The sequence below is a fragment of the Trichechus manatus genome, unplaced genomic scaffold (genome assembly GCF_000243295.1).
Source record: "Trichechus manatus latirostris isolate Lorelei unplaced genomic scaffold, TriManLat1.0 scaffold00008, whole genome shotgun sequence".
Classification (NCBI taxonomy): Eukaryota; Metazoa; Chordata; class Mammalia; order Sirenia; family Trichechidae; genus Trichechus; species Trichechus manatus.
In genome coordinates, this window is record NW_004443944.1 from 32043970 (window position 1) to 32064880 (window position 20911).

The 20911-nt window shown below is 49.0% G+C and overlaps 1 protein-coding gene across 1 annotated transcript in view; it reads right to left on the minus strand.

The window, feature by feature from the left end:
* The window catches only part of MYLK2 (myosin light chain kinase 2), a 13195-nt gene extending 6498 nt beyond the window's left edge, over positions 1-6697 (minus strand). Inside the window, exons 1-5 of the mRNA XM_004370469.1 lie at positions 6646-6697; positions 5740-6187; positions 4582-4883; positions 2922-3027; positions 2133-2226 (exon numbers count right to left, since the gene is read on the minus strand). Coding sequence (XP_004370526.1) covers positions 2133-2226; positions 2922-3027; positions 4582-4883; positions 5740-6187; positions 6646-6697 — 1002 coding nt within the window. The remainder of the gene's footprint in view (positions 1-2132; positions 2227-2921; positions 3028-4581; positions 4884-5739; positions 6188-6645) is intronic.
* Between the last annotated feature and the right edge of the window lie 14214 nt (positions 6698-20911).

Sequence of the window (20911 nt, forward strand, 5' to 3'; positions counted from 1 at the left end):
GTGGTAGCTGGGCACCATCTAGTTCTTCTGGTCTCAGGCTGATGAAGTCTCTGGTTTATGTGGCCCTTTCTGTCTCTTGGGCTAATACTTTGCTTGTGTCTATGGTGGTTCTTCATTCTCCTTTACTCCAGGTGGGTGGGGACCAATTGATGCCTCTTAGGTGGCTGCTCGCTAGGTTTTAAGACCCCAGACGCCACTCACCAAAGTGGGATGCCTCATGCTGTTTTTAGTAGCCTGCCCCTCTTTTCTAGCATGTCATGTTCTCCAGCACCTGGCACTGTGCATGACTCAAAAAAGGGGCTTAGTAATGACTCAGATTGATTACTTGAAAAACGTTGAATTGGCAGATGTTGTGTTATATATTTTTACAATAAAAAAAAAGAAATGACTCAAATTGATTCATACAGCACATATGTATGGAGCATCTATGCTGAGTCTTCCTCAGGATGACTCATTAACAACCTGCATTATGCAGATGACACAACCTCGCTTGCTGAAAGTGAAGAGGACTTGAAGCACTTACTGATGAAGATCAAAGACCACACCCTTCAGTGTGGATTACACCTTAACACAAAGAAAACAAAAATCCTCACAACTAGACCAATAAGCAACATCATAATAAACAGAGAAAAGATCGAAGTTGTCAAGGATTTCATCTTACTTGGATCCACAATCAACGCCTATAGAAGCAGCAGTCCAGAAATCCAACGACATATTGCATTGGGCAAATCTGCTGCAAAAGACCTCTTTAAAGTGTTAAAAAGCAAAGATGTCACTTTAAGGACTAAGCTGTGCCTGACCCAAGCCATGGTCTTTCCAGTCCCCTCATGTGCATGCATAAGCTGGGCAATTAATAAAGAAGACTGAAGAAGAACTGATGCCTTTGAATTACGGTGTTGGCAAAGAATATAGAATATACCATGGACTGCCAAAATGAACAAATCTGTCTTGGAAGAAATACAGCCAGAATGCTCCTTAGACGCAAGGATGGTGAGACTTCATCTCAAGTACTTTGGACATGTTATCAGGAGGGACCAGTCCCTGGAGAAGGACATCATGCTTGGTAAAGTAGAGGGTCAGCGAAAAAGAGGAAGATCCTCAATGAGATGGATTGACACAGTGGCTGCAACAATCGGCTCAAACATAGCAACGATCATGAGGATGGCACAGGAATGGGCAGTGTTTGGTTCTGTTGTACATGGGGTCACTAGGAGTTGGAACCGACTCTACGGCACCTAACAGCAGGAACATTAACGTGCTGAGAGCTTCAGTTGAAAACCACAGGGCTGCCACAACCTGGAGCTACCTGCCATGCTCTCGCGAGACTCCGGGCTGGTGCACGTGCTGTTGTTTCTGCCTGGAGTGCCCAGGACCTAAACTTCTGGGTCCCTCTGCCTCAGCTCCACAGGATCCCAGCAGGTACTGCTGTTCATTGCTCTCAGTCCTTTTCTCCCACAGTCTCCTCCATCTGATGCTCTCTTCTCTGCTTTCTCCAGTAGAAAGCACTAACTTATTCTTCAAAGCCTTCACTCAGGGGTCCAGAAAGTTTCCACAACCCCCTGGGCTGAGACTGGCCCCCAACCCTGAGCTACAGCTCTAGGCAAACTAGGTTGCTGTGTTGTCATCGCTGCTTCACACACAGGACTTCCTCACTCCACGGAAGCCTCTGCCCGCGTTCATCCATTCCTTGGGCAAACACTGCTCAAGGCCTCTACTGAGCTGGCCCCAGGCTGGGAGATGGAGGCAAAGCTAGATGGACAAGTTTACCTTGGAATCAGCAACCTGGGGGCAAGCATGTCCTCTTCATTTCTGGCACCCCAGTGCCCAGCACAGGGCCTAGCCTAGAGCCAGCACTCATCCATGTTTGCTGAACTGAATTAGAGGACATGAATATCCCTTGCTAGAAGGAGAAGTCCCCAGAATAAATTCACCTACTGAGGTGTCTGGCCTATGGTTATGGGGAGTCAGGTCCCTCCAGCAGAGCTGTCTGTCTGTCTATCCATGTGACATCTGCAGTGCACCAAGGCTCCCACACCAGGCCCCTGCTCAGAGGCGTGGGCAGAGGGAGATGAGAAGCACTTACTCCAAGGATCCCCTCCCCCTCCCACATAGTCACACCTACCCCCGACTACCTTGTCTTTGGGGGACTGTTTCTTGATGACCTTGGCTGCCAGCTTGAGGCCCGTGGATCTCTCTGTGCAAGTGCACACCGCTCCAAACTTGCCGCTAGATGGGAAGAGGCTCGAGTGAGGGGGCCCCAAAGGGCATGGGGAGGAGAGCGTGTGCTCTGCCTCCACCTCGGCCCAGACCAGATGGGGGCCTCGGTGGCCTCCTCTGTGAGGTAGGGGACACTCAGCCCAGCCAGTCCTGCCTTCTTTCTGAAGCTGGGAGGTGTGCTGTGGGGACAGGGGCTGAGGCATGTTCTTGGAACCACATGAGCCATGTGCACAGGAAGGGGAGGCTCATGTGGAGGATGGCCCAAGATGCGACAGCCCAGACAGGTAAGCTGGTGGTGGGCAGGGGCTTGGGGACTTTGGGTGCTGGAGGAAGGCAGCCTGGGGCAGCAGGAAGGGCTGTATTTGTAGAGGTACTAGACTGTTAGGGCCGTTTGTACAGCAGGAGTCACCATGAGTGCATCAGTGCGCGGGCCTGGAGCCGAGACAGCCAGGAAACTGCTGTCTGTTTCGTGCGGGCTATACTGAATGATTTGTCTGATGGTGCGTCTGTATGAGTAACAGTGACACCGAGTGCATCACAACACATGTGACGGCTTGCACACAACAGCGTGTGGCCATGTAGAAGCGAGTGTGTCCCAGTGTGTCATGTCCAAGTGGGTGTGTCTGGGCCTGTCCCTGGGAAGATGGGAGGCAGGCTGCTTGCACTCCTTCCCGTGTGCCAGTGATGTGGGGTCCAGCACTCACCCTCCCAGCGCCTGCTTGTAGTCGATACTGAATTCACTGTTGACATTTCCAGTCCTCAGCTCCACGATGCGGTGGGGGAAGGGGGCAGGGGGTGGTGGGCAATCATCTGGGAAGCAGAGCAGGGTCATCACAGTCAGGGCTGGGGCTGCTGGGGGCTTACCTCAGCATCACCCTTCCTGCCTGGCTCATACCCACCCAGAGAAGTACTCCAAGTGATACCTGGCGGACTACTAATCCAGGATAGGAGTTGGGGCCCAGTTTCCAATTTCAGCTTGGGGAGGTCTCTGCCTCTGAAGGAGGGAGACTCAGCTTCTCCCTTCAGAACAATGGGGAAGCTGACTGGACTTCTTGGACCCTCCACAGGTATCAGGTATAAGAACCCTATCCCAAGCTATCTGTATTTCCATTTAAAAAAATTAAAAAAAAAAAAAAAAGCCAAAACAACGGGATGCCAAACAATGGGGTTGCTATGTCTGAATGATGGCTAGGTGTTGGGACCTGCCTAGCCTCCCCTCTAACATCACCACAACACTGGCCAGACCTAGGGGAAAGAGCGTCCAACCTGGGCATGGCCGTGGGGAACTGGGACTGAGAGGTTTAGTAGGGAGAGGGTGCCACCTGGTGGCGAACATGGAGAACAGTGGGTCCTGGCTGGCGCCAGGCTGAGTCATCAGGGAATGGAAACCTCTTTATAAATAGCATAAGCTGCAGGGAAGCCGTGCTGGTGATAAATCAGACAGCCTTTGGAGGTTGTTCAGGTCCCATTACCCCAAGGATGTGATTTCTGGGTCGGGTGGAGAGGAGGTCTCTGCCGCTGCTGGGGGAGGAGGCAAGGCTCCTGGCTGCCACCCAGCCACCAGGTCCTCCCACCCTGTCTGGGTGGCACCGTGCCACTCACCAAGCAAGCTGGCGGGTCTCCCAGGGCACCTCAGCCTGGAGAAGGGGGGGTGTCAGGACATTCTGGACTCTCCTGACCCCATCTCACCCCACCCCCAGCCCTGCCCCACCCTGCCCAGGCCCTGTCCCCGTTCACCTGCTCAACAAGCACGCTCATGGTTGGTGGCTCCTTGCTGGGCACTCAGTAAACCTTGTCTGATGGTCAGTTAGAGCCACTCCACAGCCCTACCCCATCTCACATGCCCAGCTTCCTTGGTCACTGCTTCCACACACAGATGCCTGTGCTCCTCAGCTCATGAACCTGCCACGGCTCCCATGACCTCCGGGATGAAATTTAACTACCGAAGCCTGGCATGTGAGCCCCTCTACAGCCTGACTCCAAATTCTGCTGTCTGGAGAGTTCATGTTACCCCAGTGGTCAGGCTCCCCAGATAACCTGCCTGAGTTTTCTACCCTGTTGTGGCCAAAGTAGAAGAAAGTCAAAAGTAGACTCTGGAGTCAGGCTGTCCTTGGTTCAAATCCTGTCTCTGCCACATTCTAGCTGTGAATTTTGGGGTGCTTCATGTCCCCCTTCTGTGAGCCACCGTTTCCCCATCTATCAAAAGGGAATAGGAACTCTAACTTTCTGGGGTTGTGTGACCAGACAGGCCTGGATGATGGCAGTTCAGCCCTCTAAACGGAGACACATCGGAGAAATACCCCTACCCCCTCCTCCCTCCTCAGGCCCCAGGGAAGCCCCAGCCCCCACCTGCCCATGGCCTACCTAAAATCTGGAAGCAGTCCTCCTCCCTGGCTGTGTGAGAGAGGGCCTGCCCCACCTCCGATCTCTCTGAGGGAACAGCCTGGAACTCAATCCCGCTCGAGGTGTCCTCTTGCACCTTAGCCTGGTCAGCCTGGTGTGGGGCTTTCTCTCCTGCTTCCTTCTGGCTCCCTCCCAGGGTGTTCTTCCCTCCTTCTGCCACCTTGGCTGGCTCTGGATCCACAGGGCCAGGGGTCACGGGCACCCCTTCAAAGATGAGATCCAATTCCTCACCTGGGGGCTTCTGGGCAGGCAGCTTCTCAGGGCTAGAAGGGGGAAACACAGAGGTGAAACCCACAGCAGCTCCAGCCTGCAGCCCTGGGCAGGTCTCTGTGCTTCCAGAGCTTCAGCAATCTGGAGCCAATATAGTCCTGCCTTTCCCACATTCACCTTGTACAAAATCCCAATGAATGGTGCAGCCATTATCTTCTCTGTCAACACACTAATAGATCATTAATAACTATAAGTAAGAGTGTTGATATGGTTACTTATCATGTGGACACAATTAGGGAGATTGCATACCTCTTGCTTCATAAAAACTGTGGTTTTTATATGATGTAATTGATATTAATACATAATGATCAAATTGGTGTTATTATTGTGGTTTGCAATATATCAATAATGATCTTACTAATACGATTAGCATTAAGGTAAGTGAAACTAACTGCATAATAAGCCTGGTGCTACGTTATGGTTATGGGCAAGTATTAGTAATGATCTCCTAATGTACTTCTCAATCATCTTTTCATAGTAGATCAATAATTATATTAAGAAGAAGGGTCATCCTTGCCACCTGATTGCCAGCCCTGCCCTTGGCTAGCCCCAAGCTCATGGAGTAAAGAGAACTCTGGACCCCAGATGCCTAGAGGTGCTCGGCCTAGCCGTCTGTGAGGGCCTCTCCTGTCTGGTATTACAGGCTTCTATGAACTATGGCAAAGTCCTGGTTTCTGCAGGGGGACAAGGTGGTAGGACCAATGCCCAGGACAGGGGGTGCTGAATGTCAGAATGACCCTCCTCAGCACAGGATACAATGACAGTGATGCCCAGGACAGGGAAACTAAGCACGACCCCTGGGGACAGAGTCACAGGACCTCTTCCTGCTCCCAGGCAGGGGACACGCACCTGGAGATGACAGCGGGACAGCTGGGGCTGTGCAGGAAGGCGGGCGAGCCCCTCCTGGCCGAGGCAAAGTCCTCTGCTGCCTTCTTGGCCACCTTGGGCTCTCCAGGGTCCTGGCTGCCCGAGGTCCCTTGCTCAGCCGTGGGCTTATTGACACTGGCTTCAGTGGTTGCCGTCGGCTGCGGCAGGGCTGCCGGCTGCCCAGCACTGCCCTCCGCAGGCTCCCTACCCAGGCCCTCCTCTCCCTCGGGGTCCTGGCTGCTAGTTGAGGGCTGGACCAGGACACCATCCCCTTTCTCTGAGGTGGCGGCTTTGGCATCTTTCCTCAGGTTGGGTGGCTCAGGTTCTTTCTCTGGGTCTGGGGGGCCAGGATCCTTCTTTGGGTCTGGAGGTCCAGGGTCTTTATCTGCAGCTGGGGGTCCCTCTTCTGCTGCACCATTAGGTGCCTTGTCTGTAAAGGGGTGAGAGATCAGCCAGGATCCACCCCGCTCCTGCCCCCCGCCCCAACCAGGCTGGGCAGAAACCAGCTCCAGGCCTAGATCCCACTCAGAGGGGGCCACTTGATGAGGCCGTAGAGATGGGCTGCCAGACCTTGGAGGTCCTCTGTGGGAGGTCTCTGACCCTTTGGGGATAGGCCTTGAAGCCCACTCCATTCCCTTGCCCAAAGGGTGTAGGCGCCCCCACAACCATCCATGGAGGCCTCATGTTTTCCCAGTCTCTCCTGGAAGGGTTTCATATAGGCCCTGGCCCCAGTCCCACCCTACCTAGAGATTATTCTGATTTCTGTGTCCCCCATGGCCCGTGCAAAGAGGCCTCCAGCACAGAACTTCCACTGAGGATCCTGCCTGAGCCTGGATTCAAACACTCCTTCCCAAGCTCCTCCCTCCATCTCCTGCCCCGGCTTGGCACCTGTTGACAGGCTCTGGATTCCCAGCTCGATTGCTCCGTTTTCCGTCGCCATGAGGTAAGGAGGCGTGTGCTGCTTCGTGTCTAACTCAAGTCTTTCTAGCTGCAGAAAGAAGAGTGAGGTGTGTCAGGCTGCCAGATTCCTCCTCTTGTCTGGTTGTGGAGAGACAGACCAGGGCCAGGTGGCTGAGGGGAGAGAAGTACCTGGAGCAGAGAGGGGAATCTGGTGGCTGTGGGTCTGCAGCGGCTGCCCAGGAGCAGTCCTGGTGCTGTTGTAAGGGACTGGGCCGGGTGGGCAGAGGTGGAGGCAGGGGTGTGGGCAGTGGAGGCGGGGACCGGGGAGAGGATCTCTTACACCAGGGGCCATGCAGCTTGGACTGCCACCACCTGTCACTCTTGGCCCCCGTTCAGAGGACATGGCATTCTTCCCACAGCCCAACTGGGAGAGAGTGGGGTTGGAACAAGCAGGAAGAGGCAAGGGAGGGGGCAGCTGGGGGAGCAGCCCTTTTCCCAGGCCTTGCCCGGGGTCCTGGCTTGCACAGGATCAGGGAGGGGGCCTTCAAGAAGAAGGGCTCTCAGGCAGGCTGAAGGGCAGGACTCTGTCCACTTGCCATGCCACATCTCCTGGGGTCCCCAGAACCTGGTTAGAGCCACATAGGCCCAGGGACAATCACCCTGACCCCAGTGCCCAGATCTGTGCCCACGACCCCTGTCCCTGGCATCCGGACCTACTTGGATCATCTTTGGGTAAGAAATTGGCTCAGAAGCCCTTGCTTAACATGTCCATGGGCCTGAAAGCTTTTTCTTCTGAAAATGTCCTTTTCTGGAGCTCCTGGGGAGAGGGGGCTGCTCCGAGTAGCCATAGAAGATGGTTAGGACCCCCGTGCCCCTTGCCTGAGATGAGTCAGTTCTCTCCAATGGCCCACCTGGAAGGAGGGCTGGTGGAGAGTCCTTTCTGAAGATCTCCCACTACAGTGGACCCCAGGGGCGCTCCATCCCGGAGCTTGGCTGGGGAAAGCTATGCTCCAAAGGGCCTTCCATCACGCAGGGGCTATCTGCCCAGAGCCTTTCTCAGAGGGGAGCCTTGAGAACGAGCCAGAGCCAAGTGCATTAGAAATAGCTCTGGAGGGGGCGTCCGGGTTCAGGTCCTGACTCTGGCATCCCGTCCAGTCCTCCAGCTCCGTGAGCTCAGCTCCTCTGACAGCAAATGGGGAAAGCAAGCATTGTCCTTGGATGAGACAAAGGAAGGCGAAATGACTCAAGAATGTAGTGTGTCTAAGCAAGGGATACGTGGCTGTAAAAACAATTGAGGAAGCTGTTAATGAACTGATATGCGGTGTCCTCCAAGGTGGGGGGGAAAAAGGTGCAGAAAAGCATGTACAATATGATTTATGCAGAAATGGGGGGAAAGTATTTTTATTTATATTTTGTATTTATATACAGATATAAATTTTCACCTGTATAAGATTTTATTTGCTAGGATATGCAAGAAACTGGGGAGCATGGGGTGGGAGGGAGACATCACTGGATATCCTTTTACTTTTCAATTTGACCCATGAACTATGTGAACACATTGCTATTCAAAATGAGTGTTGTTGCTGTTTTTTAAGGGAGCAAATGTCGACGGTTCTTGGTACAGGTTAGCAAAGGCCAGGGCTGGGGCTCCTTCTCCAGTTTTGACTGCTTTTACTCTCCATGCCTGTCCCTCCTCTCCGTTCCTGTCCCTCCTCATCTCCATTTCTCCCCTGCAAAGTCCAGTTGACAGCCTACCTCTTCTAGGAAGCAAAAATATAGCTAATGCTTATATAGCACTCCCAAGGTGCCAGGCCGTATTCTAAGTGCTGGTATGTGGATTCGCGCATGTGATCTTCATAACAACTCCATGCGGTAGATACTATTACAGATGGGGAAACTGAGGCACAGAGAGGCTAAGTAACTTTTCCAAAGTCATACGGCTTGTAAGGGGCTGGGCTGGGATCTGAACCCCTCTGATGCTATTAGCTTTATCCATACTATCTAAAAACATCACGTTGACAATAACTCTATGGAGAGCTTTCATGCCCATTTTCTGGATGAAGATGTGGAGGCTCAAAGGAGCGTGGTAGCCTGGCAAAATCACTTAAGAGGGAGGGATTGGAGCCAGGGATGCCCTTCTTCAAAACCTAAAGTATGTCTTTCTTCTCTGAAAGTTTCCAGCCTCTGTCTTGCACCCCCAACCCCACCCTACTTCCTGGGTACCTCTTTATGGATCTTGTAACTTCTAAAGGTTGAAATGCTTCCTGTTCAAACCTAACAGTTGGGGCTCTTGGCTCTCTCTTTGTGTTCCCCACATTTTCTGGTTAGCTTGAAATGTCAGACACCCCTCTCCTGGCCTCCCTCAGTGTCGTGGGCTGATCCCATGATTGGTTGCCTGGGAGCCCCTCGGGGCAGGGACTGGATACTGCTCCTGTGTCCCCAGCACAGAGTGTACCAACACTCTGTGTTTGATGAGCAAAGAACAGAGTGACCAACAAGGCTTTGGACAGGGTTGCTGGATAACTCTACTATGATGGCCCCTGGAGACACCCACTTTGTTATTCTCCTGGTTCCCGATACCAATCACTTACTGACTGCCCACTATGGGCCAGGCCTGACTATACCAAGTGCTTTACCCAGCTCATTGGAACTTCACAAGGGACTCTAGGGAGCAAGTGTCAGACAATTGAAGGTGTGGAGACAAGCTCAGAGGGTAGGTAACTTGTCCCCAAAGTCACATAGCCAATGAGTGGCTTCAAACAACCCAGATTCAAACCCAGAGCCACCTCGTAATGAAGCCAAAATCCCAGCTGGCACAACATCAGTGGCTTTGATACTTTTGCTACCATTATGATTCCCAAACGACAGGTAGCATTTACTGAACTCTTACTAAAACACACCTGGCACTGGGGTCAGCAACCTTACAAGCACCCTCCATTATAACAATCCTTCTGCGTGGTGTGTAGGAGCAGGTCAGTGAGGCTCCGTGACTCCTAAACTGTGTGGCCGGGGAAATACCTTCACTGTTTCCTCTGTAAGAAGGACACCTACATCACAGGCATTTAAAACAGTGTATAGGCACATGGTAAGTGCTGTATGGATGTTAGCTACCTTATACCCATTTTACAGATGTAACAGGAAAACTGAGTCACAGAAAGGCAAAGTCACAGAGGTGGGATTGGAAGCGCCTACTCCAGACTTTGCGTGTAACCCACTCTGCCCATTGCCTTCTTCTCCCAGGGTGGCTGGGAGCATTTTGTAATGAAGGGGTTCAATAACAGCGTGGACAGCCCAGGTAGAGACCTCAGCTGTTTCTGCCAACTCCTCTGTAGTCCCTCCTGCGGGGATGGGAGGCTGGCCTGGCTCCAGGTCTGCAGGATTGCCTGCAGCTTGCTCACTGCCTGCCTGGGTCTGAACTCAGCTCTGGTCAGCTGCTCACTGGGAGTCCCCAAGCTTCTTCCTCTGCTCTCCCTTGGAAGGAAGCACACGGGTGGGGCACGGGAAACGTCCTCCACCCAGTTAGGGGCTGGCAGAGCCCCTGCCCACCCTGAAGAAGGGGCTTCCCCCACCCTGCAGCAGCTGTGCAGCCACCCTCTTTGCCTCTGCAGGGGCAGGGAAGGAAGTGGGGCAATGCCAAGGCCAATTAAACTCGCCAGGGGGATTAAGGTCAGCAGGATGCAATTATGCCTGTTGGATTTAACAAGGCCCAAGAAGGCTTCTCCAGCCAGAGTTCACGGCTTCTTAGGCCTCTTGCCCTGGGTGGCTCTGCCTTCCAGGAGCCTGGGCTCCCAGCTCACCCATCCCTGGGAAAATTCTTTGGGAGTGGAGGGGTTAACTCTCGGGCACCACTCCCTGGCTCCTGGGAGGAAATTCCTCCAGCCAAGAGGCTTTAAAAGGACCTGCTCAGAGGAGACAATCCCTGCTGTGATGGAAAATCCAAGGAGTTGAGCAACGACCTTGCTGACTCCAAAGAGAGCAGCCAGCTCCTCTCAACATTCTTTCCCTCAGGTTCTGAGATGGGCACTCAGGGATGTCATAAGTGAGCCGTTTTCTCCCGTCCCTTCCCACCTCGGGCCCCTGGAAAAGCCCTAGATAAGGCCGCTGTCCTTACCAGCCAGACCCCATCCTTTCCTCCAAGGTTGGTAAGCAGGGACTGTGGGCATCCTGCATGGCAAAGGGGATGTAGATTTCTCCAGAAGCCCAAATGACAGACTGTTCAGTCCTAGAATTGTAGGATTTTGTCGCTAGGATTATTTACTGGCTGTTTTACTCTATGGCAAGGATTAAACTGGCCACTTTGGGGATACAGAGATGAAGCTGAGGAAAGCTATAGAATCACCACACATTATATTTTAAGTGAAAAAAAGATTGCAGAATTGTTCATGGAGTGGCATCCTTTTTTGTTAAAAATATTTATAGAGAAAATGTCTGGAGGGATATAAATGGACAGATTAATGGGTGTGGGAATGGAGATGATTTGATTTTCCTTTTTTTTTTTTTGCAATTGTCCATTGGTTAGTCTCATCAGATTAATCAATAATTCAAAACACATCAGTATGGACACAGGTTTCTACAATTCCAGGCCGAAGTGGTAAGAGCTGTCTGAGATAGAAAGTACCATGGGTTTTCCGAGGCGCAGTCCGTGGGACTGATCATTAGGGATGACTTTTCGATGGCTCAGCACTGCAGAGAGCTCACAGTCCGGTCACCGTGAGGCTTCTCGGTGCCTGAGCCCAGAGTTTAAAACGAAGTCTTCTTGGAAAGGGGCCCCAGGAATCTGTAGCTATAACCAGGCAACTGTCGTGTACACTCAAGTTTGAGAACCGCTGAGTTAGAGGGCTAAAAAAAACCAACACCAAATCCACTGCCGTCGAGTCGATTCCAGTTCATAGCGACCCTATAGGGCAGAGTAGAACTGCTCCATGGGGTTTCTAAGGAGCACCTGGTGGATTTGAATTGATGACCTTTTGGTTAGCAACTGAACTCTCAACCACTACACCACCAAGGTTTCCTCTAACCACCGAGTTAGAGGGCTAGCTAACCTGAAAACGACCCAAGAGCACCGGGGAGAGACTAGCTATGAGATGCTCACCTGAGAGAGTTCCACCGGCCCAGTCGGTGGAGTGCTTCAAGGACTAAGGTCCTATAGAGACCAGAGCTGTGTTACTGCACATTGCAAACCCCTAACTCCTGAAGCCTGAGCAACTCCTGAGCTCAGACCAATGGAATCAGAATATTTGGGGGTGGGGGTGCAGAACATTGGTATTTCTAAAAGCACCCCCAGCAGATTCTGATGGGCCTTCAGGGTTGAGAGTGGTGCAAACAGTTAAGCACCTGACTACTAACCGAAAGGTTGGTGGTGTGAATCCACACAGAGGCACCTCAGAAGGAAGCTCACGGCAATTGAAAACCCTATGAGCAGTTCTACTCTGGAACACACGGGATTGACATGAGTTGGAATCAACGCAGCGGGGTTTGGTTTTGCTGAGGCTGTCTTCCAGGCCAGGAGCTTTACCTCGTTCCCCCTTGGATGCCCCCATCAAGTTAGGATAAGGTGGTACACATGGCAGGTGTTCCATTCTGACTGGTATATTGACCATGTGCACAGTGCCAATATCTGAGACTTCGGGAACCCAGGTGCCAGCTCAGGACAGACAGGGGCCAAGTCACACTCAACTTTGTATCCCAAGTACCTAATCAAGTAAGTAGTGTAGTGGTTAATAGTAATAGTTGCTGACATTATTGTATATTCACCATGTGCCAGACAGTTCTGAGCACTTTGCAAGTACAGGTATCCCTGCTTTTCAAAAGTTCGCTTTATCACCACTTCACTTTTATGAAAGACCTACATTAGTACCTGTTTTTGCTAACCAAAAGAAATCTGAAGAGGATATTTGCTTTTACGAAAAAAAGGCGAAGAGCAGAAATAGCGTTCAGCATTTGTTCTGCAGCGAGCTGTTAAAGAGGGAGCCAGCATCCCGAGCAGCAAGAGTGGTGTCGCCATGCTCCTCCCCCGGGAACCACACTCAGCATCTCAGCATCAAGCCGCCATAGCTTTGAACTGTGTCTGTGGGTATCTGTGCTTTATCTCGATATTGTGCGCATCTGTTAGCAAGATGTGTCCTAAGGTACCAGAAGAACCTAAGAGAGCTCATAAGGATTTTATGTGTTATTTGGTAGGATCTGGTAGGTTATTTTTTGGGTCTGGGAACACTCAAAAAATTTTCCCATATAAATTAATGGTAATTGCTTCTTCGTTTTACGCCATTTCGACTTACAAAGGGTTTCAAAGAAACGCTCTACTTTCAGAGAGCGGGGGAATCTTGTATTAACTCCTTTCACCTTCATTGCAACCTTGTAAGGTAGTTGCCATTACTCCCATTTCCAAGAAGAAACTGAGGCATAGAGAAGTAACTTGACCAAGTTTCAGAAGTAGTAAATGGTGGGGCTGGAATTTAAACACAAGCAGTCTGGATCCAGAGCCCTTACTCTTAATTACTATTCTATTGCACAAAGTAAACGCCTGCTGAAAAATGAATTCGTGAATAGGTGAAAAATACTTAAAACCAGTTGCCATCGAGTCGATTTTGACTCATGACAACCCCATATGTGTCAGAGAAGAACTGTGCTCCATAGGGTTTTTAGTGGCTGATTCTTTGGAAGTAGATTGCAGGCCTTTCTTCCGAGGCACCTCTGGGTAGACTCAAACCTTAGCAACCCAGTATGTTAACCATGTGCAGCACCCAGGAACTCAGAGGCCTATTTAGAAAACGTCTTATCCACTTGGTAGCCCCAGGGCTTGACAGTACCCACTGCCATGAGATCGACTCATAGTGACCCTATAGGACAGAGTAGAGGCTGGTGGATTCGAACTGCCGACCTTTTAGTAAGCAGCCGAACTCTTAACTACTGTGCCACACTCAGTAGGTGTTCCTAAATGTCGAAGAAGAAATGCTCTTACTCCAGTAGGGCTCCAGGACAATGGGAAACCAACTGGCCCCTCCCTCATTCCTTCTCCCTCTCACCCCATTCCAGCCCAACTTCTGCAGCATAAACACGGCAGCCAAAAATAGCCATCTAATGACGTCAGAGGAACAAGGTCATCTGAAAATGCCCACGGCCACTGGACACCTCCCTATAGGATCAAGTAGCAGGAGGGTACCCCAGGCGGGTGCAGCTGTTCCAAGAACAGGAAATGTCCTAGGACCAGACTTGGAAGCACCACCACAAGAAGGCAGGCATGGTGGGGGTGGGGCACAAACGTAAGCACATAAAAGAATAGAAGCAAGACTGAAGCAGTGAGCACAGACCTGGGAGTTAAGAGTAATTTGACTTTATCTGCACTAGAAGTCACTCCTGTCACATGATCCCAGGAAATGGCTCAAGAAGTGGGGAATGCATGTTCTGTCCTGTTACACAGGACAGCTTCCCAGCCTGCCATCGTGCTATTTATAAAATTCTGGGTCCACTTGCTAACTGGGTTACTATAAGAACCAGGGGTGCATGCAAGCTCTGAGTGGCCACTGGTGAAGAGGGCCCTGCCTGGCATGGCAAGGGGCATCCAAATAAATGATGGGGAGTGGGCTGAGGCGAAGCGCCTCCGGGCTGCAGTACGGCTGGAACTTGACCCCCTTGGCTATCACTCAAGCCTGCTGAGCCTTGTGACTTAATTGACTGCCAGCTGCCATATCCCTGACAGGAAACCAAGCATTCAGCACAGTCTGAGGAGAGGCTCACTGTGCTGATGGTGGGTCAAAGTACAGAGAGAGGACTCCCAGCCTCTGGGAATTTAGTTGGAGGTTCCCACAACAAGGCTAAGACTTCAGCGAAGGCTCTAGCCCAAACTGCAACCTTCGCAAAAGACACTTGCTCCAAAGTCCTGAGTTGCTGGCCCTGGAGAGTGACAGAAACAATCTCTTCTTCACTCAAGTGTTACTCACATCCAAAAAAGAACCAGGCCCTAGCCTCCAGGAACTCCTGACAATGCCCACAGCCATCCCCTAGAGCTGGCTCTACTCAAGGCATGCAGGCTGATGTGGTGGAAAGGGCCCTTGAGGATAGACAGACTGGGGTCCCTATTCTGAGTCTCCACTTGCTAGCAGTATGACCCTGGGTAAACCTTGAAGCTCAGCTTCCTCATCTGTCATACAGCTTGTTGAAAGGCCATATGGAAAAGCACTCTTCCCTCCATCTTCATTCTGGTACGGGAGTCTTGGTCAAGGAGATAAAGACCCACTCAACAAACGCTGCAGCTCTCCTAAGCGTAACATGAACAGACTGCACAAAGGTGACTCTCCAAGGAATTCTGAAGGGAAGAAAAGAGTTCTCACGCAGACAGGGTACAATAACCTTTCAAGGAGAGGGAGATGCACAGAAAGTTAAACCCTTTTTAGTAAAGGGGGTGGGGGTGGGGGTACTGGCAGCCCTCTCAACTACCTGGCTAACTGCTCTGTATTGCTTCCTGTAACAGTTTTCTATTGTGCAGTAACAAATTACAAGGAAAGGCTAATGGGCAAACAGTAAGAAAAGCCCAATAAAGGAGGCCATTCTAAGCTCAGTGAGCCTACAACCTACCAACCTCCAACCAGTGGGAATGGGGAGATTTCTAAAAGCACAACTCAAATGCTTTCTTGCTTCACAAACTCCCATGGAGCCTCCTCCCCCAGAAGTCTCTGCTCCTTTCAGCTGGTTGTTAGCTAGCAGTGGCTGGCGCTGGTCCCTGGGTTGTCAGCTCCGGGGAAACAGCAGGGGCTTCTGGCAACCCCTGGTGACACATACCCACTGACAATACTGAATGTGACTCAAGCATGGTCACAACTGAGTCACACTGGCCGGTAGGGATGAATAAACACCCAATGTGACAGCCACCACTGCTGCCCAGAGTACCTTTGGGTCATTTTAAAGCTGGAGACAAACTCTCCTCCACAGAGCTGGAGGTCTATAGAGATTAAAGGTTCTTTAGAGAAACACTATTCTAATTTTTAAGCTGGGGAAACTGAGGCCCACGGTGTTTTAAGTTGACATGCTCAAGATCACAAAGCCAGAAGTTTTGTGAATCTCCCAGTTCCCAATCTAGGGCTCATGCCACTAAATAATGTTGCACCCCTCCTCAACTCTATGTCAATTATCCAAAAACAATCCCTGGTTCCTCTTGCCCATGAACACCGAAAAAATGGAATTGTGGTGGGAAGAAACAGAAGAGCAGCAAAGCAAGGTATCAGTTTTACCGTGATGTCATTAAACCACCTCCAACAATAAAAGAACCACTTCCAAGATAATCTCATATCCTGGAAAAACCAAGGATGGAAAGGACTTCTCTGCGGTTGTCTGTAAGAATTCATTAAACATTCTGTGCAGTCTTTAACCAGTTCCAAGGTCAAGAGAAACATCAGAAAATATGTGTGTGTGTCAGAGGACAACATTATTCACGGATTAGTCCCCGGGAGTGATCTGGGCTGGATTTCCGCTTCCAGAACAACCCTTGGAAAATCCAACGCAAGACAGCACGCTGGTCTCCAACATACTTCACTGAGGTCCAAATGGAAATCCAGGGGCAAAAGCTTGCTGGAGGTGCCCTCTTGCTTCAACTGAGGGGCTGGCTACAGAAGTATAAATACTAAAGGGTTGGCGTGGTTAGAGCAGATGGCCTAGAAAAAGGTCTAAAAACATTCAAACTGAACAGGGCCTTACTAATCATTTTGGTTTAATCTCCTCGTTTGACAGATGTGGAAACTGACTGAGGCCCAGACAGGAGTAGTAACTTGTTAAAGGTCACTCAGACCCAGCATGTCAGTGACAGGAATGAGATTATAAATCCCTTCCTTCCCAAACGACACATCACAGCCCAAATGAAGTGAAGGAAGACAAAGGGCTTTCTCCTTTCAAATCTGATCTGAAGGCTTCGAGACAACAATCCACTGTATAAATCAGTTTGAAAATGTAGAGCTTCAGGCTTTAAAATAACATTAACTAGAATGAGAATTCTCTCCAGAAAGGCTATGCATTGCTAAGTGCCAATGAACTTTTTCGCTGGGCATGGGTGCCAGTAACACCGACATCACGTCAGCCAAAAGCGTTCTATTTTGCAATGTGTATGGCAGAATAAGGTCATTAACTATGCTTATGAGAGGGGCTTCTATTTTTTTCTGAGCTTATATTTTAGTTACAAAGATGGACTGTCAAGAGGTTTGAAAATAGCCATTCAAGTTTAGAGACAGACATGATATATTAGTGGGAAGCAAACACAGACAAGTCTGTTCTATAAATGGAGTCCAGATAAAGCCTTTGCAAAACAAGCATTCAATGTGGGGAAGCAAACTTAGAACAATGGAATAGTATGCTGCTGTTAGAATTGGTATTTACAAAATATGCAGTAATATTGGGAAAATGCTTGAGTTAATTACCATGCTGAGTGAAAAAAGCAGAATGCAAAAACTATATATACAGAGACACCCTACTATGTATAAAAACAGACAGAAGTTTTACATAAGAAAAAGCAAATAATACAGAGAAACACTAAAGATATCAAGAAGGGAGATGGGACCATGGATTTTTTTTCCTCTCCTATTATTAGGTATTCCCAAATTGTATATAATGAACAATCCCAATTTTAAAAATTGAAACAAAAACACTGCAAAACCGATTGAGATTTTTTCATAGAACAAGTCCAAAGTCACTTTCTACTCACTCTCTCAGTTACCTGTGTGAGAGTGAGTGAGCCTGAGTTCCCATGAGTGGGGCCAGAGTGGAGACTTTTCAGCCCCCCTCACCACCCAGCAAGTTTAAACAGTCCTGCTCCAGCTGCTTTTCACATTCCAAGTTACAACCATTGCCTATTTAGTATCTTGACCCGTTGAAAACTACTTCTCCCATCCTTGCTCAATAAACCAATACCAAAACCTGTTGCCGTCGAGTCAATTCCTACTCATAGCGACCCTACAGACAGAGTAGAATGGCCCCATAGGGTTTCCAAGGAGTGGCTGGTGGATTTGAACTGCCGACCTTTTGGTTAGCAGCCTGAGGGCTACCCACTACGCCACCAGGGCCCCGCTCTTGATAGAAGACCTGAGAATATCATCAGTGCCTAAACAAGCTAGGCAACAGCGCCTGGCTGCAATTCTTAGCACATTCACACACCTGCCTGTGATGTTTTGAGACAAGAGTCCCCTAAGTAGGTGGGTCTCTGCAGATCAAACAGGCCAGGTTATTTCCCTTCCACCCAGTAAAACTTTTAAGAAAAAGACAGAAGGGCAACTGATGCCTTCAGGCGAGGCTGAGCGTGGTGAACTAATTCCTTCCTGATAATACTTAATTATCTTCCTAAACCTTTCACTTCTACCCCTCCAAATATGGTTTCTCTCAGTGAAATGCCAGCATTTGTCAAGAGCTTTCAGGAAACTGGTACCTTAGCCCATAGAAGACATGTCTGGTCTAAGCTAAGCCTCTTACTCTCTTAAAAGAAATAGCAAAAATTATCAGACATTGTCAATGTCAGCAACATTTACTATAGCACTAGAAAATAGAGTGAGTATGCGAGACAACAAAGGAAACAAGGAAAAAGTGTGGTTTTGCCCCCAGACTTCTTTTCTGTAGCAACCACACTGGCTTCAGCAGGATAACAAATTGTCCTGGAATTTTTGGCACTGGAGCAAACATGTCAGTTCCCTGGTTACGCCTTCGTCACTGTTCAAAGTACCACACTCTTTAACCTTCCTGCTCTTTCCATAGGCCTGGGCTTGTCCTGTCTCCAGGAAACTTTATATGTTGTCTAAACTGAACATCCCAGTAGGCTGCAAGGCTGATGGCAGCTCAGGATTCAGAATGCTGACCAATTCTTACCTGGATCCACACCACCAAGCTGTAACTCAGCCTGCCTGTGCAGAAACAGGAGCCCAGCCACGTGATTAACAGCTTTAACTGCTACTCTCAGAAATGAGGAACTGCCCCAGCAGACCAGATTCAGTGACACAGCCTATCTTCAAGGGAACTGAAAATGAAGCAATGCCAAGATTTCTCTAAGGGGTATACACAGGTTTAACCAGATACTCAAGCCAGTAAGCCCCCAAGGCTCAGCTAAGCCAGCTGATCTGCCCTCGAATCCTTGGAACCTCCAGTCCAAAACATTAAGCAGAGGAACTCAGTCCCACTACAGGTCTGCCTCCATGTCCCTAGATTCTCATATGAGGCTTTAGACTTCAGTCAGGGAGAAAAAAGCAAGGTCCAGGGTGTATAGTATGACACTATTTGTGTAAAAATGAAAGGGGGGAAGGTAGGAATATGTATATGCAGCAACTACCCCTGCAAGGAAACAGAAGAAACTGGCAGCACTGACTGCCTCTGGGGAGGGAAGCTGAACAGCTGGGGAAAAGGCAGGAGGAAGGTGTCACCTTGCTACCTTTAGAGTTTTAAACCATGTGAATGCATAAGCTTTCCAGGAATAAATTAAAATGAAAAACAAATGTAGAATACTATTTTTGTTATTAAAAAAAAAAGAAAAACACTCTATAAACATGATAAATGTGAGTGTACATAGAAAAAAATCCAGAATACATAAATTGTTAACAATGGCTTGCTCCTGGAGAATGGGATTCTAAACTTCCAGAGCACTGGCTCACGCTGCTGAATTACATCCCATCTTGTTTTACAACCATTAGTGTACAGGTCTTATCTCTATTAAATGCTGAAGCAGTACAACCTACCACTCAAGCTTTCCCAGGTGAAAAGAACTGATAAGCAATCAAAATTATAACAAAGCGATTATAAAAGAACTAAATGATCACCCAAAGAAAGAGTGAATAGTAATCTTACAGGTATATTAATTAGTAAAAGAGTATTAGCAACAGGAAACCACGACCAAGTCAAAACAACACTGAAAACAAAGTGTCCTTCCCATAAATTGCGGGAATTCTGACAATCTGCATGTGCGCATGTGTTGGGAGCTTTGCAAAATTGCCAGGCAAATTGTGGCAGCCAGGCTTCTTAGTAGAATTCAGTAAATTCCTATCAGAGGACATGTTCTTTGTTTAGGAAAATTCTTTGTGACCTCTGAGTGTTGAAAGATGAAGCTCTTTCCAGTACATGGCCTGAAAGGATAAAGAACTTGAATTTCTCTACAAAATCAAAAAAAAAAAAAAGAGACTGAGTGAGTTTCTCAGGAAAATGTGACAGTGTACTAGAAAAATCATGTGAGGTGGTCCAGAAAAAGAGGACTCAACACCAGGCAACAGACTATGGGCCTGAGGACAGAAAGACAGCCACTGGGAAGCAAGAGTCACTAGATGTCTGCATCTCCACTTTAAGCTATTTGCTCAAAGTCATTAACTCCTCTCTGTCGCTTCTAAAAGACTGTTAACACATACTGCCCTGAAATAGGTGTGTGTGCAGGGCATAATCCAGGATGCAGCAAAGGAGGTGGAAGCATTCCATGGGTCCGTAATTTTCAACAATACTCTTCCCAAACCCTCAACTTGAGGGGCCGATTTATTCTCCTGCCTGAAACAACCAAAAGCCAAAAGCAACAGAAAACAGACAAAATATATGAAATGATCGTTTTTAAGACACTGGACATGAGGCACTGAAGGACTGCAATCTTGGAGAGACAGAAAACAGATGATGTGAGCCGTACGACTGCCCTCAGCTTACTGCCTTGAGGAAGTTTCCAGGAGGTGACACAGGAGGGGAACCCAGTCAACCCAAGGTGAAGAGCTGGAGCTGAGAGTCTGGGAAGATCAAAGTGGCTCGAGTTCATAAGGCAGAGTACCAGGAGGAGAGAGCTGCAGTGAGAATTCTGGAGCTCTGTAGAGTCCCCCTTAAGTATTCAGCTGAGTACTGATCAGTGCTTTTGTGTGAGGAACTACCCAAGGGTAGGACAGTAGGAGCAGTACCTGGGGGTGCTTACACAGGGCTTAGGAATAGTGCCTGCTCCCTACCTGCCAGACTAGAAAACCTCATGTTTCATGGGGCACTGAATAGAGTACTCAGAAGGGTCTTGTCTCAACAGTGAGGAATAATTAAATCTAGATTAAAACACTGTTTTGATACTGCCTTAAAAAGCTTAAAAGCAAACTCTGAAAGGATCAAACTGTTTCAAAATAAATGCATCTGAAAACAAAGCTCAAGAATATTTATAAGCTGTGGGGATTGCAACTAATGTCACAAAACAATACGTGTATAAATTTTTGAATGAGACATTAACTTGAACTGTAAACTTTCACCTAAAGCACAATTTTAAAAAATCTGATAAGAAATTTCAAAA